This window comes from Thamnophis elegans, chromosome 4, assembly GCF_009769535.1.
Source record: "Thamnophis elegans isolate rThaEle1 chromosome 4, rThaEle1.pri, whole genome shotgun sequence".
NCBI classification, from domain to species: Eukaryota; Metazoa; Chordata; class Lepidosauria; order Squamata; family Colubridae; genus Thamnophis; species Thamnophis elegans.
Window position 1 is genome coordinate 100,891,155 of NC_045544.1, and position 20,642 is coordinate 100,911,796.

General features: G+C 36.5%; 2 protein-coding genes across 4 annotated transcripts in view; one reads left to right on the forward strand and one right to left on the reverse strand.

The window, feature by feature from the left end:
- On the reverse strand, positions 1-15,619 carry GINS1 (GINS complex subunit 1). Of its 2 annotated transcripts, none has more exons than XM_032214998.1 (7): positions 15,490-15,619; positions 12,094-12,158; positions 10,051-10,146; positions 8,854-8,944; positions 8,089-8,205; positions 7,802-7,876; positions 1-678 (listed from the first exon to the last, which is right to left on the reverse strand). In XM_032214998.1, the coding sequence occupies exons 1-7, from the start codon at positions 15,571-15,573 to the stop codon at positions 610-612; spliced, it is 597 nt and encodes a 198-aa protein (XP_032070889.1). In that variant the 5' UTR covers positions 15,574-15,619; the 3' UTR covers positions 1-609. The 2 variants fall into 2 exon arrangements, with proteins under 2 accessions (XP_032070889.1, XP_032070890.1); XM_032214999.1 differs by having other exon boundaries at positions 15,486-15,567.
- Positions 15,620-18,377: 2,758 nt separating this feature from the next.
- Positions 18,378-20,642, forward strand: part of ABHD12 (abhydrolase domain containing 12, lysophospholipase) — a 32,814-nt gene continuing 30,549 nt past the window's right edge. Inside the window, exon 1 of one of the 2 annotated variants that reach the window (XM_032215980.1) lies at positions 18,378-18,743. In XM_032215980.1, the coding sequence (XP_032071871.1) occupies positions 18,544-18,743 (200 nt within the window). In that variant the 5' untranslated portion in view covers positions 18,378-18,543. Of the gene's footprint in view, positions 18,744-18,809; positions 19,045-20,642 lie in introns of those variants that run through there. The other variant, XM_032215981.1, reaches the window with a different exon arrangement.

The window sequence follows — 20,642 nt, forward strand, 5'->3', positions numbered from 1 at the left end:
TGGTTAAAAAAGTATTATGGAAAATTTTATTATATAACTTTGTAATTTGGGTGGATTCTGCCAGAAATCCGTGGGTACTTTTAAGGCTAGCATGGTAACAGAAAACATCACAAAAGTGATTGTAGTTGTAACACATCTACTATAGAAATCACATGCAACGTAACATCGTATAAAAATATTTAAATATTTACAAAGGATTACAACATGATTTCAAATAGCACAAAGCAATATACAGTAATTGCAAATGAATGAGCTAGGCCATTTGGTCCATTATTATTATTTTTATACAAAAAGGCCAGAGAGGACCAAAACAAAAGTAACTTTAATCTCAAAAGATATCCAAATATAGAGGTAACAATTGAGGCAATGAATAAAAACTTGTTTTCTACTTGTTTTTGGAGAAAGGTCTTGTACATATCACATTTTTCCTCTTCACAAAATATTATTTGTGTAATAATAAAATTATTCTAATAATAATTTTAAACTTATTTTTAAACATTAAAGTTATTTAAAAAAAAAGATTATCAAAGGATAAAAAAATGCTTTTTGACCCTATTTTGAAATCTTCAAAAATATTTGTATGCATTTTAGCAGTCTTGTAAATGCAGCTTATGATAGGATGTGCTCCAGAATTCCTTGCCTGATTAATTGTTCACATTTCCAGCGTGGTAAGAAATGCTAAAGAAAAAAAAAAGAACCCATTGTCAAATCTAAGGAAATATTTATGTTTATCTTTTTATGCACCACCCAAACCCACAAGGCAATTTGACAAGTAACATTAAATTATGTAGGAGTTGTCTGTACCTGTACCTCTAGATACTTAGGCTAACATCAGCCTCAAAAGCTTAGCCAATAATTTTTAAGGGAAAATCCTCAAGGACAGGAATGAGATTTTGTGTATTTAATTCTTCTGCATTGAAAAATGTTTTCCCTCAATCATCTTCCAATGAGAAAATATTTATTTCATAAAGAGAATTATATAATTTTAGTTTAATATCCATTCATTCAAAATGAATTTTGCTGGATATAACTTCCTTCTAATTAGGTATACTTGGAATTAATTAAATGCTCAAGGTGTATTACAATGAAGTGGCACGAGGTAAGAAAGAATGGTTTCATAGATGCATTGTGCCCCAGACTGACCAAATGTTATCTTCTGCATATTTTTTCCCCTTATTTATGGGAAATGGAAAGAATACTTTCCGATGCTGCTTGGAATATTTGTTTACTAATAGGGCAATAATAATAATAATAATAATAATAATAATAATAATAATAATATCCGCACAAATGCCATTAAGGCCAAAATCGAAAAATCCTCTGATGATGCCAAATGCAGACTTTGCAAAGAAGCTGATGAAACTGTTGATCACATACTCAGCTGCTGTAAAAAAATCGCGCAGACTGATTATAAATTGCGGCACAATTCAGTAGCACAAATGATCCATTGGAATTTGTGCAAAAATTATAATATTAAAACAGCAACAAACTGGTGGGAACATCAGCCTGAAAAAGTCACCGAAAATCAGATGGTCAAGATCTTGTGGGATTTCCGTATACAAACCGACAAAATACTGGCGCATAATACACCAGACATCACACTGGTTGAGAAAAATAAGGTCACAATCATAGACATCGCAATACCAGGTGATAGCAAACAAAACGACAAAAATATAGTGCAGATGAAAACCGTGCCATAATGGCCTGTTACTACAACTCAGAGCCAGAAAAAAGAGGATATTTAAAGCGAATGTATGAATTATGGAAACAACAATATCCAGATTCAAATGTTAGTGAACAACGACTAGCAGATCAAAGGCGATTTATTATACGGAATAAAGTGTTTAGTGAAGTTGAACATGAGGAAATTCAGGCAAATTGCAAAACCCAAAAAACAATATCACAAGCGGAAATAACTGATATTCAAGACACAACTAAAGACACTATAGTAAAACTCCCAGAAGAAGCTCTCAGGGAGGAAATAACATCACCACCACTAGAACCAGTTATCACTGAACCAACTGATGAACTAACTCAAAAACAAAAAGAATTGAAGGATAAGATCATGGAGCATTTTCTGCTTAATGAGGAAAGGCAACGTTTACCATCACTAAAAACTGTGCCTAAGAAAATTTTGGCCCCTATCATGAAAATGGTTAATGCAGTGTTTTCAACAATTGAACCGGGATCCATCTTGGAAACAAACCAGTTAATGTACAGCGCAGCTGTAATAGTCACTAACGAACTAGGCATTAAAATTAAAGTACCTAGTCACACAACAGAAAAAGCATCAAAGCCAAAGTGGAAAATCCGTCTAGAACAAAAAATCAAAAAATTAAGGGCAGATGCTAGTAACTTAAAGAACATGCATGAGCAACGGCTTAAAAACAACAAAATCATAGATCGGCTAATCAGAAGATATAGATTGGATACAAGAAACATCAATGAAGCTGTAGAGATTGTAAAACAGCAGATAACAGCAACAGCTAGAAAAATTGAAAGATATGAGGCACGAATCATCCAATATAAACAAAATCAGCAATTTCGATCAGACCAACGGCGTTTTTATCAAAGTCTTAATGTGAATGGTGACACCAAAAGTGAAAAACCAGAAAAGCAGGCCACAGTTGAATTCTGGAAAGAATTGTGGGAAAATGCAAAGGACTACAACAAGGAAGCAAAGTGGATACATGACTTTGAGAAAAGCATTGGCAACAAACAAATGCAAGTATTAGAAATAACAACTGAGATGATCAAAAATCGAGTTAAAAAGGTTAAGAATTGGACATCACCTGGAAAGGACCAATTACATGGTTTCTGGCTCAAATATCTGACCAGTTTACATGCAATATTGGCCAGGCAACTGAATGAAATTTTACAAAAGGGCCAAATTGATGAATGGTTGACAACTGGAAAAACATACTTGATTCAGAAAGATCCAACTAAAGGAACAACACCTGAAAACTATAGACCAATAACATGCTTACCAACAACCTTCAAATTACTCACAGGCATTATTGCAGATAACATGATGGATTATTTGGAAACAAACAACATCTTGCCAGTAGAGCAAAAAGGCAACAAAAGAAGGAGCAGGGGCACAAAAGATCAGCTTCTAATTGATAAAATGATATTAGAAAATTGTAAGAACAGAAAAACGAACTTGAATGTGGTCTGGATTGATTACAAAAAGGCATTTGACTCACTGCCACATAGTTGGATCATAAAATGCTTAGAAACAACTGGCATTAGCAAAAATATTACATCCTTTACTGAAAAGGCAATGAAACAATGGAGAACTGAGTTGGCAGTAGGGAATGAGAGCTACGGAATGGTTAATATCAAGCGAGGAATTTTCCAGGGTGATTCACTTTCACCTCTTCTCTTCATCATCGCAATGATCCCACTATCAGTAATCTTAAAAAAAATGAAATTAGGCTACCAAACAGCCAAAAAAGCTGAAAAAATTTCGCATTTACTATATATGGATGATTTGAAACTCTATGGAAAGTCAGAAATAGAAATCCAATCATTGACAAATACAGTCCGAGTATTCAGCACCGATATTTCAATGCAGTTTGGCATGGAAAAATGCGCCACTGTATCCATAAAAAGGGGCAAAATCACTGCATCTGAGGGAATTGAAATGCCCAATGGCCAACTAATTAAATGCAAAGAAAATGAAGCCTACAAATACTTAGGCATTCTGCAGTTGGATAACATCAAGCATGGAGAAGTAAAAACTATTGTCAGGCGAGAGTACACCAACAGAGTTAGGAAAATTTTAAAATCTAAATTGAATGGTGGAAATACAATCAAGGCCATAAATACCTGGGCAATACCAGTTATAAGATACACAGCTGGCATAGTTAACTGGACACAAGCTGATTTGGACCTTTTGGACCGAAAAACCAGGAAACTAATGACAATACACTACAGTTTACATCCACGTGGTGATACTGATAGACTATATCTGCCCCGAAAATCAGGTGGCAGAGGATTATTACAAGTGAAGCAAACAGTTGAAGAAGAAAAACATGCACTGGCTGATTATTTAAAAGACACTCAAGAACATCTATTAATCGAAGTAAAGAACAAAAATCTACTGAAGGCCCAACAGACAAAACAAGAATACAGAAAAGATGTGATAAAATCAAGAATGGAGAGTTGGCAGAACAAAGCACTGCATGGTCAATTTCTGGAAAAAATAAAAGATAAAGTGGACAGTGAACAAACTTGGTTATGGTTAAAAACAGGTACATTAAAGAAAGAAACAGAGTCACTAATCCTGGCTGCGCAAGAACAAGCTATCCGCACAAATGCCATTAAGGCCAAAATCGAAAAATCCTCTGATGATGCCAAATGCAGACTTTGCAAAGAAGCTGATGAAACTGTTGATCACATACTCAGCTGCTGTAAAAAAATCACGCAGACTGATTATAAATTGCGGCACAATTCAGTAGCACAAATGATCCATTGGAATTTGTGCAAAAATTATAATATTAAAACAGCAACAAACTGGTGGGAACATCAGCCTGAAAAAGTCACCGAAAATCAGATGGTCAAGATCTTGTGGGATTTCCGTATACAAACCGACAAAATACTGGCGCATAATACACCAGACATCACACTGGTTGAGAAAAATAAGGTCACAATCATAGACATCGCAATACCAGGTGATAGCAGGGTCGCCGAGAAGGAACATGAAAAAATCGCAAGATACCAGTACTTAAAAATCGAAATTCAACGACTATGGCACAAACCAGCAGTGGTAATTCCAGTGGTAATTGGCACACTGGGTGCTATTCCAAAAGCACTGGAATTACATTTAAAACAGTTAAAAATTGACAAAATCACCATCAGTCAAATGCAAAAAGCCGCACTGCTTGGATCTGCACGCATATTACGAAAATACGTTACGACGTCCTAGGCCCCTGGGTGGGGCCCGACTAGTAACCAATGCCAAATCCGGCGAAACAACTGGCCGCTGTGATACAATTGTACAACAACAACAATAATAATAATAATAATAGTCGGGTGGGGCCCGATTAGTAACCAATGCCAAATCCCGCGAAACACTATTATTATTAAATACTATTAAAATTAAGGGCAGATGCTAGTAACTTAAAGAACATGCATGAGCAACGGCTTAAAAACAAAATCATAGATCGGCTAATCAGAAGATATAGATTGGATACAAGAAACATCAATGAAGCTGTAGAGATTGTAAAACAGCAGATAACAGCAACAGCTAGAAAAATTGAAAGATATGAGGCACGAATCATCCAATATAAACAAAATCAGCAATTTCGATCAGACCAATGGCGTTTTTATCAAAGTCTTAATGTGAATGGTGACACCAAAAGTGAAAAACCAGAAAAACAGGCCACAGTTGAATTCTGGAAAGAATTGTGGGAAAATGCAAAGGACTACAACAAGGAAGCAAAGTGGATACATGACTTTGAGAAAAGCATTGGCAACAAACAAATGCAAGTATTAGAAATAACAACTGAGATGGTCAAAAATCGAGTTAAAAAGGTAAAGAATTGAACATCACCTGGAAAGGACCAATTACATGGTTTCTGGCTCAAATATCTGACCAGTTTACATGCAATATTGGCCAGGCAACTGAATGAAATTTTACAAAAGGGCCAAACTGATGAATTGACAACTGGAAAAACATACTTGATTCAGAAAGATGCAACTAAAGGAACAACACCTGAAAACTACAGACCAATAACATCCTTGCCAACAACCTTCAAATTACTCACAGGCATTATTGCAGATAACATAATGGATTATTTGGAAACAAACAACATCTTGCCAGTAGAGCAAAAAGGCAACAAAAGAAGGAGCAGGGGCACAAAAGATCAGCTTCTAATTGATAAAATGATATTAGAAAATTGTAAGAACAGAAAAACGAACTTGAATGTGGTCTGGATTGATTACAAAAAGGCATTTGACTCACTGCCACATAGTTGGATCATAAAATGCTTAGAAACAACTGGCATTAGCAAAAATATTACATCCTTTACTGAAAAGGCGATGAAACAATGGAGAACTGAGTTGGCAGTAGGGAATGAGATCTACGGAATGGTTAATATCAAGCGAGGAATTTTCCAGGGTGATTCACTTTCACCTCTTCTCTTCATCATCGCAATGATCCCACTATCAGTAATCTTAAAAAAAATGAAATTAGGCTACCAAACAGCCAAAGAAGCTGAAAAAATTTCGCATTTACTATATATGGATGATTTGAAACTCTATGGAAAGTCAGAAATAGAAATCCAATCATTGACAAACACAGTCCGAGTATTCAGCACCGATATTTCAATGCAGTTTGGCATGGAAAAATGCGCCACTGTATCCATAAAAAGGGGCAAAATCACTGCATGTGAGGGAATTGAAATGCCCAATGGCCAATTAATTAAATGCAAAGAAAATGAAGCCTACAAATACTTAGGCATTCTGCAGTTGGATAACATCAAGCATGGAGAAGTAAAAGCTATTGTCAGGCGAGAGGACACCAACAGAGTTAAGAAAATTTTGAAATATAAATTGAATGGTGGAAATACAATCAAGGCCATAAATACCTGGGCAATACCAGTTATAAGATACACAGCTGGTATAGTTAACTGGACACAAGCTGATTTGGACCTTTTGGACCGAAAAACCAGGAAACTAATGACAATGCACTACAGTTTACATCGTGGTGATACTGATAGACTGTACCTGCCCCGAAAATCAGGTGGCAGAGGATTATTACAAGTGAAGCAAACAGTTGAAGAAGAAAAACATGCACTGGCTGATTATTTAAAAGAAAGTCAAGAACATCTATTAATCGAAGTAAAGAACAAAAATCTACTGAAGGCCCAACAGACGAAACAAGAATACAGAAAAGATGTGATAAAATCAAGAATGGAGAGTTGGCAGAACAAAGCACTGCATGGCCAATTTCTGGAAAAAATAAAAGATAAAGTGGACAGTGAACAAACTTGGTTATGGTTAACAACAGGTACATTAAAGAAAGAAAAGAGTCACTAATCCTGGCTGCGCAAGAACAAGCTATCCACACAAATGCCATTAAGGCCAAAATCGAAAAATCCTCTGATGATGCCAAATGCAGACTTTGCAAAGAAGCTGATGAAACTGTTGATCACATACTCAGCTGCCGTAAAAAAATCGCGCAGACTGATTATAAATTGCGGCACAATTCAGTAGCACAAATGATCCATTGGAATTTGTGCAAAAATTATAATATTAAAACAGCAACAAACTGGTGGGAACATCAGCCTGAAAAAGTCACCGAAAATCAGATGGTCAAGATCTTGTGGGATTTCCGTATACAAACCGACAAAATACTGGCGCATAATACACCAGACATCACACTGGTTGAGAAAAATAAGGTCACAATCATAGACATCGCAATACCAGGTGATAGCAGGGTCGCCGAGAAGGAACATGAAAAAATCGCAAGATACCAGGACTTAAAAATCGAAATTCAACGACTATGGCACAAACCAGCAGTGATAATTCCAGTGGTAATTGGCACACTAGGTGCTATTCCAAAAGCACTAGAATTACATTTAAAACAGTTAAAAATTGACAAAATCACCATCAGTCAAATGCAAAAAGCCGCACTGCTTGGATCTGCACGCATATTACGAAAATACGTTACGACGTCCTAGGCCCCTGGGTGGGGCCCGACTAGTAACCAATGCCAAATCCGGCAAAACAACTGGCCGCTGTGATACAATTGTATAATAATAATAATAATATATCCTGTCTACTTAATAAATACCTGGCTATTCTTCTTCAACAGAATTGTTGTGCCGTCATCAATTTCAAATTCTCCATAATCTTTCAAACACCGAACCTAAAGGAAAAATAATGACTAGTACACACATCATTATTGGTAAGTTAAGCATAGGCCTGTATTAAGAAGTTCTCCTGTTACATAAATTATGCTCTCTTCTGAGCATCATAATGAATTAAATTTAGATTGCAGTGATTATATTAAATAATTTTGTATATTTTGAAGCTTGATAATGAACAAAGATTTTCTTCTTTAAAAAAAGTTTTACTTACTTCAATGTATAAGTTTTTGGGAGGTTTAATATCTTGTGTAAGATCAAGGCCATTTCCTCCTCCTATTGATCTCATATAGGTAGCCAATGACTTTTTATATTGATTAAACCAAAGCACCTAGATATAAAAAGTTTAATTAATCATGAAATTAAGTACCACTTATACACTGCTATGTTAGATATCCTTCCAAACTATTAAGACAGTACAAATAACAGAGTGAAGTCTGAAATCTCAAAAATTCTACTTAATAACTCAATGATTTCTAGTTTCTATAGATCATGTATTGAAAAAAAACCCTACCTAATTGCCACTCATCTGAGAGTCAATTTGTAAACAATTATGTATTCTTAGTATACCTGAGAATTAAAGGTGATTCCATCTGCCTAACTAAATAAATTCAGAATATTTTGGAACATAAGTGTTACAATAGGTTTACACAGTTCACAATGTTAGGGTTTCTTGAACTCTATTTTACTGAATAAACCATAACCAGCTATAGTTACATATGAGGCTAAGCCATAAATTTTGGTTTATAAAAACAGTACCAATTATTCCTAAAACTTCCATCTTTAGTGAACCATTTCCTCACTGACCTAACATAACTGCTAAGCAGATTTTGTGAAACTTTTATAGTATGTTTAAAGAGATTTGGTTATTTTTAAATTAATATTTGTAAATATACTCTTCTTATATTCCCATATTTTCGGATTGTTCCCAATCTTCTGAAGCTACACAAACACACAGACACACACACACTTAGCTTACTTCATCCGCTGACATGTGAAATCGGACAGCATTTGGCAAGACACTACCATATTCCCACCTAAGTGCCCGGAGGCGAAGTAAGCGGTCATACCTAAATATAGTAACAGTGGAAACATTTAATTCATTATTGTACACTGTTTTTAATAAGGCTGTACATCACTTTGGATTTGTAAAAAAAAAAGTGATTTGAATTGGGTAGAGTGGAAAATGTAACTTATATCTGCAGTTCCTTAAATCAAATGCATTTTTCTCATGGGATTCAAAGGAGCTGCAATGAGTAGCTGCACAATCTTAAGGTGGGGGACATTTCTGCTTTAAGAAGTTGCAAACGGGTTTGATATATTCTCATTCTGTTGCACTCCAAAACAATCTTTTCTTTCAAATCCAAAGTCACTGGCCTATTTTTCATGAAAAGTATTGAAATTTAAAAACTACACAAATTTACTGCATTACACAAAGACAAATTTTGTTCTAGTGTTATAAAAATATACAGCTCATTTACTATGCAACAAACTACAAGTAAAGTTGCAGATCTTTGGAATACCTGCAAAAGTCTTTACCCGTAAAATATAATCAATTAATAGTGAATGAGTGCCTTAAAATTTTGTGTGCCCAATTACTTCAATCATTAAATCTAGCTAAATATATCTCCTACATATTTTCTTTATTTAAAGGTATTTACAGAGTATTTACAGATAGTTCTTGACTTATGATCATAATGGAGCTCAAAATTTCTATTGCTAAGCAACACTTTTGTTAAATGAGTTTTGCCTCATTTTACGACCTTTCTTGCCACATTTGCTAAATGTTAGTAGCATGGTTGTTAAATAAATCTGGTTTCCACACTGACCTTGCTTATCAGGGCACAAAGGAGGATCACCAGGACGCTGCAACTGTCATAAATTCGAGTCAGTTGCTAAGCATCTGAATTTTGATCATATGACCATGGGGAAGTTGCAAGTGTCAGTGTCAAAGCGTAAGTGTGAAAAATTGTCATAAGTCACTTTTTTCAATGCCATTCAACTTCAAACAGTCACTAAGTGAACTGCTGTAAATCAAGGACTACCTGTACAGCCAGATTATCAATATAGTTAAGAATCTGAAGTCTTGTACAATTCCATTAAAAATCTCAAAAGTGAAACAATCTGATCTTGGAAGAATTGAGAATTATTTCACAGAGGACCACTAGACACTTACAAGTATGCAACAACACATCTTCGGTTTCTCAGCAGAGAGCAATGACGAAATTTGATTGTTGTAATCAACTCACTGTGACCTGACTTGGCTTCATTTCTGGTAATAATAAGTAGAACTATATTAGCTAAATATATTTTGAACTCAAAACACCCAAACATGTGATTGGCTCATGCTATTAGTTTATATTTATTATATACAGTAAGCTTCAAGTTCCATCTCAATTTGCCTATGAATTGCAAAGTCTTGCAATTGTGAATAAAAATAGGAGGTATTTTCAATATTAAGAAAAATCAATTAAAAAAAATCAACAAATCAGTATAACCCCAAACTGACAGGAGGGAAGTTCAAAAGTAACATTAAAAGTATCACTTCAGATTAAGAAAGGGGGTCTAGAAACTTTGTTATTAATTTTTTTATTTTTATTTAGAAAGTGTCATAAAGATGTAATGTTGCTGGATGATATTGAGAATAGATAAGAGAATGCCATCATGTGGTTTTGCTTTAAACTTTGGAATATTTTATACAAAGGGACGTAAAAACAATCATAGTCATATGAAGACTGAGGTATGATGATAGTAATATATATGAATATATTTGATTTAAAATATATAACGATATGAATTGTAGATGATGACTGTGGAAGGGATGCACGGAAGCTCTTTGTAACCAATTGACACACTCTTTATAATTTGTAATGGAAGATATTTTTGTGGTTGTTGTGTTTTGTCTGTTTGTGTTTATTCAAAAATAAAAAAAATATTTAAAAAAGGAAGTATCACTTCAGAGAAAAAGTAGTGGAAGCTTGGAACCACCTTTAGTTGAGATAAATAAATGTCCATCATCTGACAAAAATAAAAATAAAATGCAATAAAAAACTCTCAAAGGGCAGACTTGATGGACCACTAGACCCTTTTCTCCTGTTTCTGTTTCTAATTTAGGAAAGGATATTTTTGTACTGAAAAAAAATCTATAGAAAATTGTTCCCACATTGCTCCTCTAACATGTAATTACTATATACTCTTTTAGGCTCTGCATTCATAAAAGCTAAACCAAAAGTATATTTTGCCTTCTTTTGTGACGCACATATCTTGGAGGGGGAAAATCATTTATTTTGCAAAGATAGAGGGACTTTACAAGCAGCCCAAAGCTATCTCACTACTTTTACTCTTCGCTAAAATTCAATGCAAAGGAAGTATATTTCTGTATAGTGAGATGGCATCTAGCCCAAATTGTACATTTGCTAGATAAAGTGACATTGGATATATACAGGTAGTCCTTGACTTACAACCACAATTGAGCCTAACTTTTCTGTTGTTAAGTGAGACATTTAAGTGATTTTTGTCCCATTTTATGACCTTCCTTACCACAGTTGTTAAGTAAAACAGTGCAGTTGTTAATAATATGGTTGTTAAGCGAATTTGGCTTCCCCATTGACTTTGCTTACCAGAAAGTCACAAAAGATGATCACATGACCCCAGGATACTACAACTGCCAACTATTTTGGCAGTTGAAATATGAATCAACTGCTAAGCATCCAAATTTTGATCTCATGATCATGGGGATGCTACAATGGTTGTATGTATGAAAAATGATGATAGGTCATTTTCTTCAGTGCCACTGTAACTTTGAACGGTCACTAAAAGGACTATTGTAAGTCGAGGACTTTCTGTATTACTATCTTTCTCCAAAACGTTACATCTGCATCAGAAGATGTAATGTAGTTATTCATAATAATGAGTCAACAAATTTGTCATTATTAAACTAAGGCAGTTATTGATTGATTTGACAATGCTTTCTTTTGGGAGTTTTGTTGTTTTTAATTTCCAATCTAGTTTATGTGCCTAACGTTTCATAGGGGTTCAGTCTAACCAGGCTCAATGCTGCTAACTTCTGAGCTCAAACAAGCTGCTGCCTGTTTGGATTCTGGTAGCTATATTTAACAACATTTTTTTTCATGCAAAATGTGAGTGAGTCTTCATTTAATTTTTTTAAAAAAACTGTTTTATGTAGACAAATTATTTTTTTATTGATGAGACGACTTACACATCAATTTGGTTCTGCTCATACAATGCTTTCATCTCTTCAAGTACTTGTCTGATTCCATCTTCCTGGGAAAGGAAAATACCAAATACAATGGTTATTTAATTACTAACCTAATTAATTCAAGTAAAATGTTTCAGCAAATAAAAATATAACTTTTAAAATATAATTTTTATTTAAAGATTTTACATATGCCTAAAAACTACAGAAACATAAAAGGGAAATAGAAAACTAAAATATGAAAGGATAAAAGCAAAAGTGAAAGAACAAAAAAAGAGAAAGATATTTAAAGAAGTCACTTTTGATCTTCTTTGTAGTAGTTAAAAGCATAATGATTACAATCTTCCCCTTTCCAAATTATGTACCAAGGTTCTGTATTTTTCCATCTTTGTGTGTGTAATGACCTTGCTGCAGTTTCCATATATAAAAACAATTGTTCATGAAAACTTTCTACTTGTCTAGCCATAAATTCTAGTATGAAATATTCTGGTTTCATATGTTATAAAATTCTCTGCATTACCATATGTATTTGTGTCCAAGATCTATTTTACAAGCCCATCAAACATGATAAAATGTCCTTTCATATTTTTCACATTTCTAACAGTGATTGACTGAGATATCTTATTGAAAAAATATAGACAGGATTGGACACACTAGCAGATTGCTGCCTTTGGACCTAAAGGAAATGTGCCCATCCTGTTTATTTTAGATAATAATAGCTATCATATCCTTCTGGACTGCTTGTGAAACTTGGGGATTGGGGCACCATTTTGCGGTGGTTTTTCTTTATTGTGCAGCTTCAGCTGATGGGCAGGGAGGACAGGTAGGAGAGATTGGCTGGATAGCTATGGTACTCCCTTGTTGGATGTTACAAGGGTTGGTTCTTTCCCATGCTAATTCACCATTTACATGAAGCCATTGTAAGAGTTAATCTGATGGTCTGGAATTCAGTATCATCAATATGCTGATGATACTCAGTTTTAAAGTGCTAGGTCAAACTAGTAATGTCATTGAAATCCTATTCTAGCTTCTAGAGGTCTTAGAGTTTGGATTGGATAGAAAATTTTTAAATTGAATCCAACGCTTACAGTAGTTACTACCTGTCCATTGAGGTTATTTGTTTACCCAGCATGTATCTTGATGGAATGATATAAACTTAAAGTAAACCTAAGTAATCAAATCAGCTCCTGCTAGACTAGTACTGGTAGATGGAAGCCATGGTCAGGCAGGAGGATAGAGGCTTTTTTCAGATTTAGCTGGTGTGCCAGTTATAGCTCTATCAAGTTAGTTATTTTATTTTATTGATTAGCTCATGGGCCATATCAAAGTAGTTTCAAATATAAATTATTACTAAAATCTGATAAAAATAATTTAAAATGGAAGTGGAATAAAATACAATTTAAAATGAAATTTGAATAAAATAAAATAATTTAATATATGGATAAATAAAATATGATAAATTATATTTCAGTGTCCCCCCCCCACAATCTACCCCAATCGGTCCCATGTATGCCAATCTCAACCAAACCATTTTGCTCAAGTACTGTGCTGTGTTAAATGTTGTTTTCAAATTCTGGCCGCACATAAGGTATGTTGTTTTGATACGGGGTTCCCAATGGATCATTTAGTACCTATCTAGAGCAGGAGAATCTTGCTGCTGCAGGACTCATATTCTTATTGCCATCCACTTAAATTAATTCAACATATTTTGTTATGTGACAGATTTGGGAGATCTTTAAGAAACTGCCTTTTGGTTAGGCTGCAGTGGCCCATGTGCTGATCAATGTTTGTCAGTAAGCTGTACTCCTTATACAACTACCGTGGGCTGCAATGGTTGGCAGCAAGCTTCTTAGTGAATTAAAAGTGTTGCTACTAAACTATAAACCCCTATAGCTGGAGGACTGCATTATCTTTTGGAATTGACCTAACCAGTTTGTTTTATTATTGAAAAACAATTAGCAATGTTTCACTTTAGGGACTGAGATTTAGTACTGTAGCTTTTCAATGGCTGTGCCAATCCCTTGGAACAGCTTTCCAGTGGACATCCTATTCTGATAGTCTTCCAAAAACTGCTCAAACCAGATTTCTTCCAAAGGGTATTTGGGCCGTTATTGCATCTTAGTTTAGTTACTAAGTTTAGTTTGGTTTTTTAAATTCAATTTTATTGAATTCATTAGCTTCTGTATTTTTATTTTGATGTCTGCCTGCTTGTGTATCTTTGACAACTGCAGAGAGTCATAATGGATTTGGTGAACTATAAATGTATAAATAAATAATAGTCAAACAATAATATGTGCTAAAATGGCATTCTATTTGCAATATCCCAGCATCCATTTTAAATTATTAAGTATATTAAATATTTTAAAATATATCATTTTAACTTGGGTGGGCAGCAAGCCTGTCAAGCACAAAGTGAAGTGCCAATACTTGTTTTAAGGTTTCATGAAAACAAAAGTTCTGTCAACTAGGTGACTGTCCCGCTGCTGTTCGGCATTATCAATATATACAATTCCAGAAGCATCTGGCATGGCTGCTGAGGAAAAGAGGAATTTAGATCAATATTTCATCTCCAAAGTGAAACATCAATTTTTTAAAGCTGGAATTTTATGGAAACAAAACTCTTAATTTGATCAGAAGACTAAGCAGCAACCTAACAACTTTTTCTTAAGAATAAGAATGAAGAAGGAAATGAAGGAAGGAGGAGGAGAAGGACGAGGTTGATTCAGCCTTCCATCCTTCTGAGGTGGGTAAAATAAAGAGCCAAATTGTTGGGGCAATATGCTGACTATGTAAACCGCTTAGAGAGGGTTGTAAAGCACTGTGAAGCGGTATATAAGTCTAAGTGCTATTGCTAAGGAGAAGGAGGAAGAAGAGGAGGAGGAGGAAGAATAACCCACACAGTCATTCAGTCATTGGGCTAGAGGTCTGCCATTGGTGGGAGAGAAAGGAGGGATGCTAAAGAAAGGTGAGTTAATGTCAGTTGCTTTGCTTCCTTTGAACTTGTCAGATGCTTCTTGAGATTTCTTACAAAGGAAAATATGGCTCTAACGGGGGCTGAAAACCCAGCCAAAAGTCTGAACCTGCCGAAGGGTGATGGGTCTCTAATCCAACTCCCGGAAGAGGCTGGGTTGGACCAGGCTAATGCATTATACCTGGCTACGATTTTACTACGAGAGCCTTCTGCATAAATAGTGAAGGGAGGTGATTAAATGCTGTAAATAAATAGAAAAGGTTACTATATAGAATAGAATACTATCAATTCAAAGCCGAGCATCCACGGTGAGAAAAAGCGAATCGTTTCGCGCCTCGCCTTCACGCCAGAGCCCCTCAAAGGCTGTCGCGGACTCCGCAAGTCGGACCACGGCAAGGAGAAGAAGCGCGCGATAAAAACTTACTTACGTTGAAGGCAGGAAGCTGCCCATCGCTCGCGCGGTACAGCTCTCGCACCAGCTCCGTCGCTTTCTCACAAAACATAACCGCCATTGGAGCGACTGAATCCACTTAGAACTCGGACAGCGGGAGGGCGGGCGAGTAGTAAATCGCGCCTCGTACTGCTCGGCCAATAGGAAGACTGAATTCCTTGAAGGCGGGGAGGGGGAAAATGTCCCCGCCTTCAGCAACTACTTATTACGGAATAAGGAAAGGGACAAAACGCGGGACTTCGCAGGAAACTGAGGAACCAATGAAAGTCAGAGCGGTACTTGGGAAGATTTAGGATGCGCTCCGAATTCTTGCGATTTATGAGTCCTAAGTAAACGTTGAATTATTTCCACTAAAAACATTGTTTTTCACTTCTTCCCCCAATGAAAAGTTCACAGGTTGATGTATTTCAACTATACTGCCTTTTTTGCATTTTAAAATCAATATTTTATTTTACTTGATGTGCAAATAAATATTTTTTAAAAAACTACATTTAAAGAATTGCAAAGCAAATACAAGCTAAAACCATTTTTTAAAAAAAGCAAGAGATCCTTCAGAAAAAACAAAGTGGTATTTCTGTCTTCTCTTCCGACTCTATTGACAGATCTCTGTTGGTTTCATGTAGCTCTTGCTAACACCACACTGAGGTGGTGAGGATGAGGATACAAAGGAGAGAGCCTTGCTTTTTTTAAAACACACACACACACACACACCGCTACAGTTCCAGAGCCTTTGGAATTGTACAGTATATACTATGTGATAAAAATAGTCTTTCTTCTAGATAAATCTATCTAACTACAAATATATTATCAATGACATTAAGCAGATATTTGATGCTGCTCTTGTGTATTTACAAGCTTTTTAGAACCATCTGGCTGGCTACAGTGAGAACAGAATGCTGTGGCTAAGTGGTCTGTTCGTTTGATCCAACTTCTTTGTTTTTGAGATGCTATAGATCTCTTCATTGTTTTTCTAAAGTAACACATGTAAGGGGTTCTCAACACATTAATTTGGAATCCAACTGATATCAGTTACCTTTGCAAGAATGTGTTCTTGGTTATTTCACACTGTTCTAACTAAATCTCCTAGGAAGTAACTCCAACCAGATTGTTAAGTGGCTCCAGTACTGGACATGTGTGTCCCAAAGGTGCTTTTTCAGGAAGCAACTGGACTTTGTTGTTTTTTCTTTGAAGATGGTGTTTTTTTTTTTGACATGGGTCTTTTTAGTTTTACCTGCATAAAGGATAATCTACCATCAATCCACTTTCATGGCGCCCCCCCTTCCTTTTTAAATAAAATTTTGTGCAATATTTTCAGGTATAAATATTTCTTATTTAGATATGTAACATTATGTAAACATTTGACCAAATATTTTATCAGAAAATAATGCACCTCAAGCAAGAGGGAAAATAGTTCTATCAGAATTCAAAGCCACATCTTGCATTTTTCAACAGGAATCTGTTAAATTTATTCTCTCCAATGAATTATCCTTTTAAATCTTTGGCTGCAATCCCCTGCTATGCAATTAATCCACCCCCACCCCTGCCAAATTCATGACTTTGTTCAGTCATAACAACACCAAACAACGTGGTTTGGCGGCAAGTCTGTATGAACCAAGCGACTATGACTTCTGCAGCTAATTATGATTAAATAAGTGAATTTAACTGTCATTATTGCACTAAACACATTAACTAATGTACTATATTATGTAATTACATTACATTATAAGGTATTATATTAAGCCTTTTGTGGATGGATTATGAGTTCCTGTTATAAGCCTTTCACTTTTGTTTAATGCATTTTGATGACTATTGTAAAAATCATTGCATTTTTATTGTATTTCAGGAGGAATTAATGTATTTTGAGAGTGCTTTTCTACTACTAGTTTTAGTATATATGGGAATCTGTTCTTTTATCAAATGGTGAAACATCTCAAATTTCATGGTGCTCTAAAATGTAAACAATCAACTGCTTTTAGCTTTTCTTCCATTGGGCTTAGCTGCAACAATTCCATTAAGCTCCAGTGAAGTGAAATAAAGTAGTACTGTTCAAATGGTTCACCAAGGGTTTGATTTTCCCAAAAATGATATGTAGATTGGGTTTTATAAAGCTATTGTAGCTTTTAACTATATTAGGACATTTTATAATTTGTATAAGTACTATAATTTTTTTCACTTTTATCACTTCTCCATTTTGACATCTTTTTTTGTATGCACTGTAAGCCATAATATATTGTTTTGTAAAGAATCCTTTCTATTCAATACAAAAGTAAAAGTACTTTTAATAACTTCCCTTGGCTATTAGGTGTAGTGACAGAGTATGCACAAAATATTGTCAGCAATTTATTGGAAAATATTAGAGGTTACAGCAGATAACCTTTTATTTCCATTCTGTCGTTACAACAGCAGCAGTCTGCATCCTGTGCAGCATAACCCACTTTCCAATATACCATTGTGGAATGAAAAAAATATCATGGTTTATATATTTAGTGATATCCGATCCGGGCTACAAAGATCTCCGCGACTACTAGAGATAGCAAGATGATGTTAACAACTACTTTGTTGCTCTCATCTACCGGTGATCCCAATTTTCGCATCCGATCTGCAGGCTTATAAGGTTTATCAACAGACAGGAAAGTGCAAATACAAAAATAAGCACAGGGGTTTTCACCTGCCTTCCACAGGCTGTATTTGCGTAGCTGCTCGTAATTTATTAGGAGAAAAGTAATCGTCGCTTAGTCTATCTTACCTTAACCCCCCCCTCCCTCCCCACAGGAGCCATCTTTGATGTGGGCAATTCAGTAACACAGCTGAAGAAACGATCATTCGTTGCAGCTATGTTGGTATGGGACGCGTAGAAGGTCACGTGGGCTTAGTCTTTTCTGATTGGTAGCACGCGAGAAGCGCTGCTATTCTCTCGGTTGTCGGGCTGTTGTCGGTATAATGTAGGCGAAAGAGGCGTCGGGTTCGGGTCAGAGGCGTCTTCCCTGAGGCAGAGTGGAAGTGGCACCGCCCGTGCGTTGGCACCGCCGGCATGAGAAAGCGGAACGAGTCCGTCACCTTGGAGCATGAGCGCTTTGCCTCCTCCGCTCCGGCTTCAGCCGCCGCAGCCGCCGCTGCTTCGTCTTCCCCTTCTCTTTCGCTGGATAAGGGCTTCAGCTTGAAATCCAGCCCGCATTTGGCAGGCAGCGCCCGCCCCGCCGGGGACTCTGCTATGAAGCGGGCGCTCGGCAGGTGAGTGAGACCCGTAGCATAACGGCCCTCCCTTCGGCTCCTGGTAGCCGGAGCAACCCTTTCGCTGCCGGCCTTGCACCCGCGGTCCTCGCAAGCTCGACCTCGGTCTCGTCTCCTTGGCAACGGGCAGACAAATCCGTTCGACTTTACCGCCGCTGGCCGCCCGCCTGCCTCTTCCCTTCCTCGGGCTCTGCTGTTTGCGCCGGGTTGGCCGCGGCGAGCCTCCCCCGTTTGCAATTCGCGGAGGAATGCCCTTGGCGTTCTCCTTTCGTCTCTCCGCCTTTCGGGGCTCGCCTTGCAGGTTCGCAGTAGACTGGATTGGGGGGACGACGGGCGACTGCAGCCCGAGGATCGGTGAGAAGGAACCAAAAACGCCGCGGCCCTCCATGGAGTTTGGGCTTTTTACTCCAGAGCATTCCCTGCTCTTTAGTGCTGCATTCGGTTTACGGGCTGCGGCTGCAGCAGGTCAAGGAGGCGATACGGTGTATCGGGTTTTGGCCAGGCAGGCGCTGTTTTTTGCCACTGGGCGAGATTAGGTGGCTGGGATGGAGCATATGGAAAGCTTCAGCCTAAGGAAAAGAAAAGACCAGACAATCTCAATAGATAGTCGGTCGAGTTTGTCTTTCGCTTATAGTGTGGGATTGAAAGACATATGTATCTATTTCCATATCGGTTTACTTCAATTTTGAGATGAAATAACTGCTGAAGCTTTCGCTATTGGCTTAGATATCAGAGCATATGAAAGAATTAAAAATAATTGGAAGGCATATAAAACACTTCTGTTCTTAACCCTTTTGTGTGCCTGTCACATCTGTGTCTTTCACTAAATTTCTAAAAACCTCATCTTTATTAAATGTATAATCCATCTTTCCTTCATGAGTGCAGAGTACATACACAGCAGAGCTTTCTCCTTTTTTTTGATCACATCAGTTCAAAGCTGTTTGAAAGCAAACAGATATCCCCTGTTTTAAAAACACTTAGGATGTTTATTTTTCCATCTTCCACAAACATGAAAAAACATGTTCCTCAGAATCTCTGCTCCTTTCTTCCCCTTTGGGTGATACAGCTGGGGATGTGTTCCTCCCATTCTTGGAAACAGTCCCAAAGGTCTGGATACAGAATTGGCCTTGAATTGTTTTTTAAAAAAATATTTTTCTGTAACAAAAAAAAGAGGAAATTAATTGGGTTAGGCAAGGGTGCTCAGAGTTGCTTGTTAGTAAGATGGGCACAATATAAGTTTAATAAATAAAACATTTAATCGATTTAATTTTAATTAGGTTTAAACCATTTTTTCTTGGTGCCATATTTTGGTTTCCTGCTACCACATATTTTTTTGTCTGTAAATGTAAGCAACCCTTTAATAGGCAATAAAGGTGCATAGTCCTGATGTGGAATGCCAGTTTTAAAACTGTTGCTGCTAGATGTTATAATTAGTCAGCTTTGTTAGAGAAAATTTGAATCTGTGTTTTTCAGAGTTAAGGAAGATTCTGTGTGTCAGAATAATATGGAATCTTAGTATAATCCTATGCATGTGTACAGGTTGTTCTCAATTTACAACCACAATTGAGCCCAATATTTTTGTTGCTAAACAAGTCAGTTAAGTAAGTTTTGCCCCATTTTACAACCTGTCCTGTCAGAGTTGTAACACTGCAGTTATTAAGTTAGTAATATTATTGTTAAGTGAATCTGGCTCTCCCATTGACTTTGCTTATCAGAAGTTTGCAAAAGGTGAAGACCCCAGGATACCGCAACTGTCATAAATACATGCCGGTTGATCATATGACCATGAGTATGCGGCAATGGTCATAAGTGCAAAAAAGGTCATGTCACTCTTTTCAGTGCTGTTTGTCACTAAGTGAATGGTTTTAGATTGAGGATTATCTTTATTTTAAAGTATAT

Bases quoted from the DNA above. Each gene is read 5' to 3' on its own strand.
- GINS1 (XM_032214998.1), bottom strand. From the start codon at position 15,573: ATGGCGGTTATGTTTTGTGAGAAAGCGACGGAGCTGGTGCGAGAGCTG. The intron at 7,877-8,088 runs GTAAGTAAAACT...TTTTTCCTTTAG, and splicing joins CCAAAAACTTATACATTGAA to GTTCGGTGTTTGAAAGATTA. The intron at 679-7,801 runs GTATTTATTAAG...TTTTTTCTTTAG, and splicing joins TGTTGAAGAAGAATAGCCAG to CATTTCTTACCACGCTGGAA.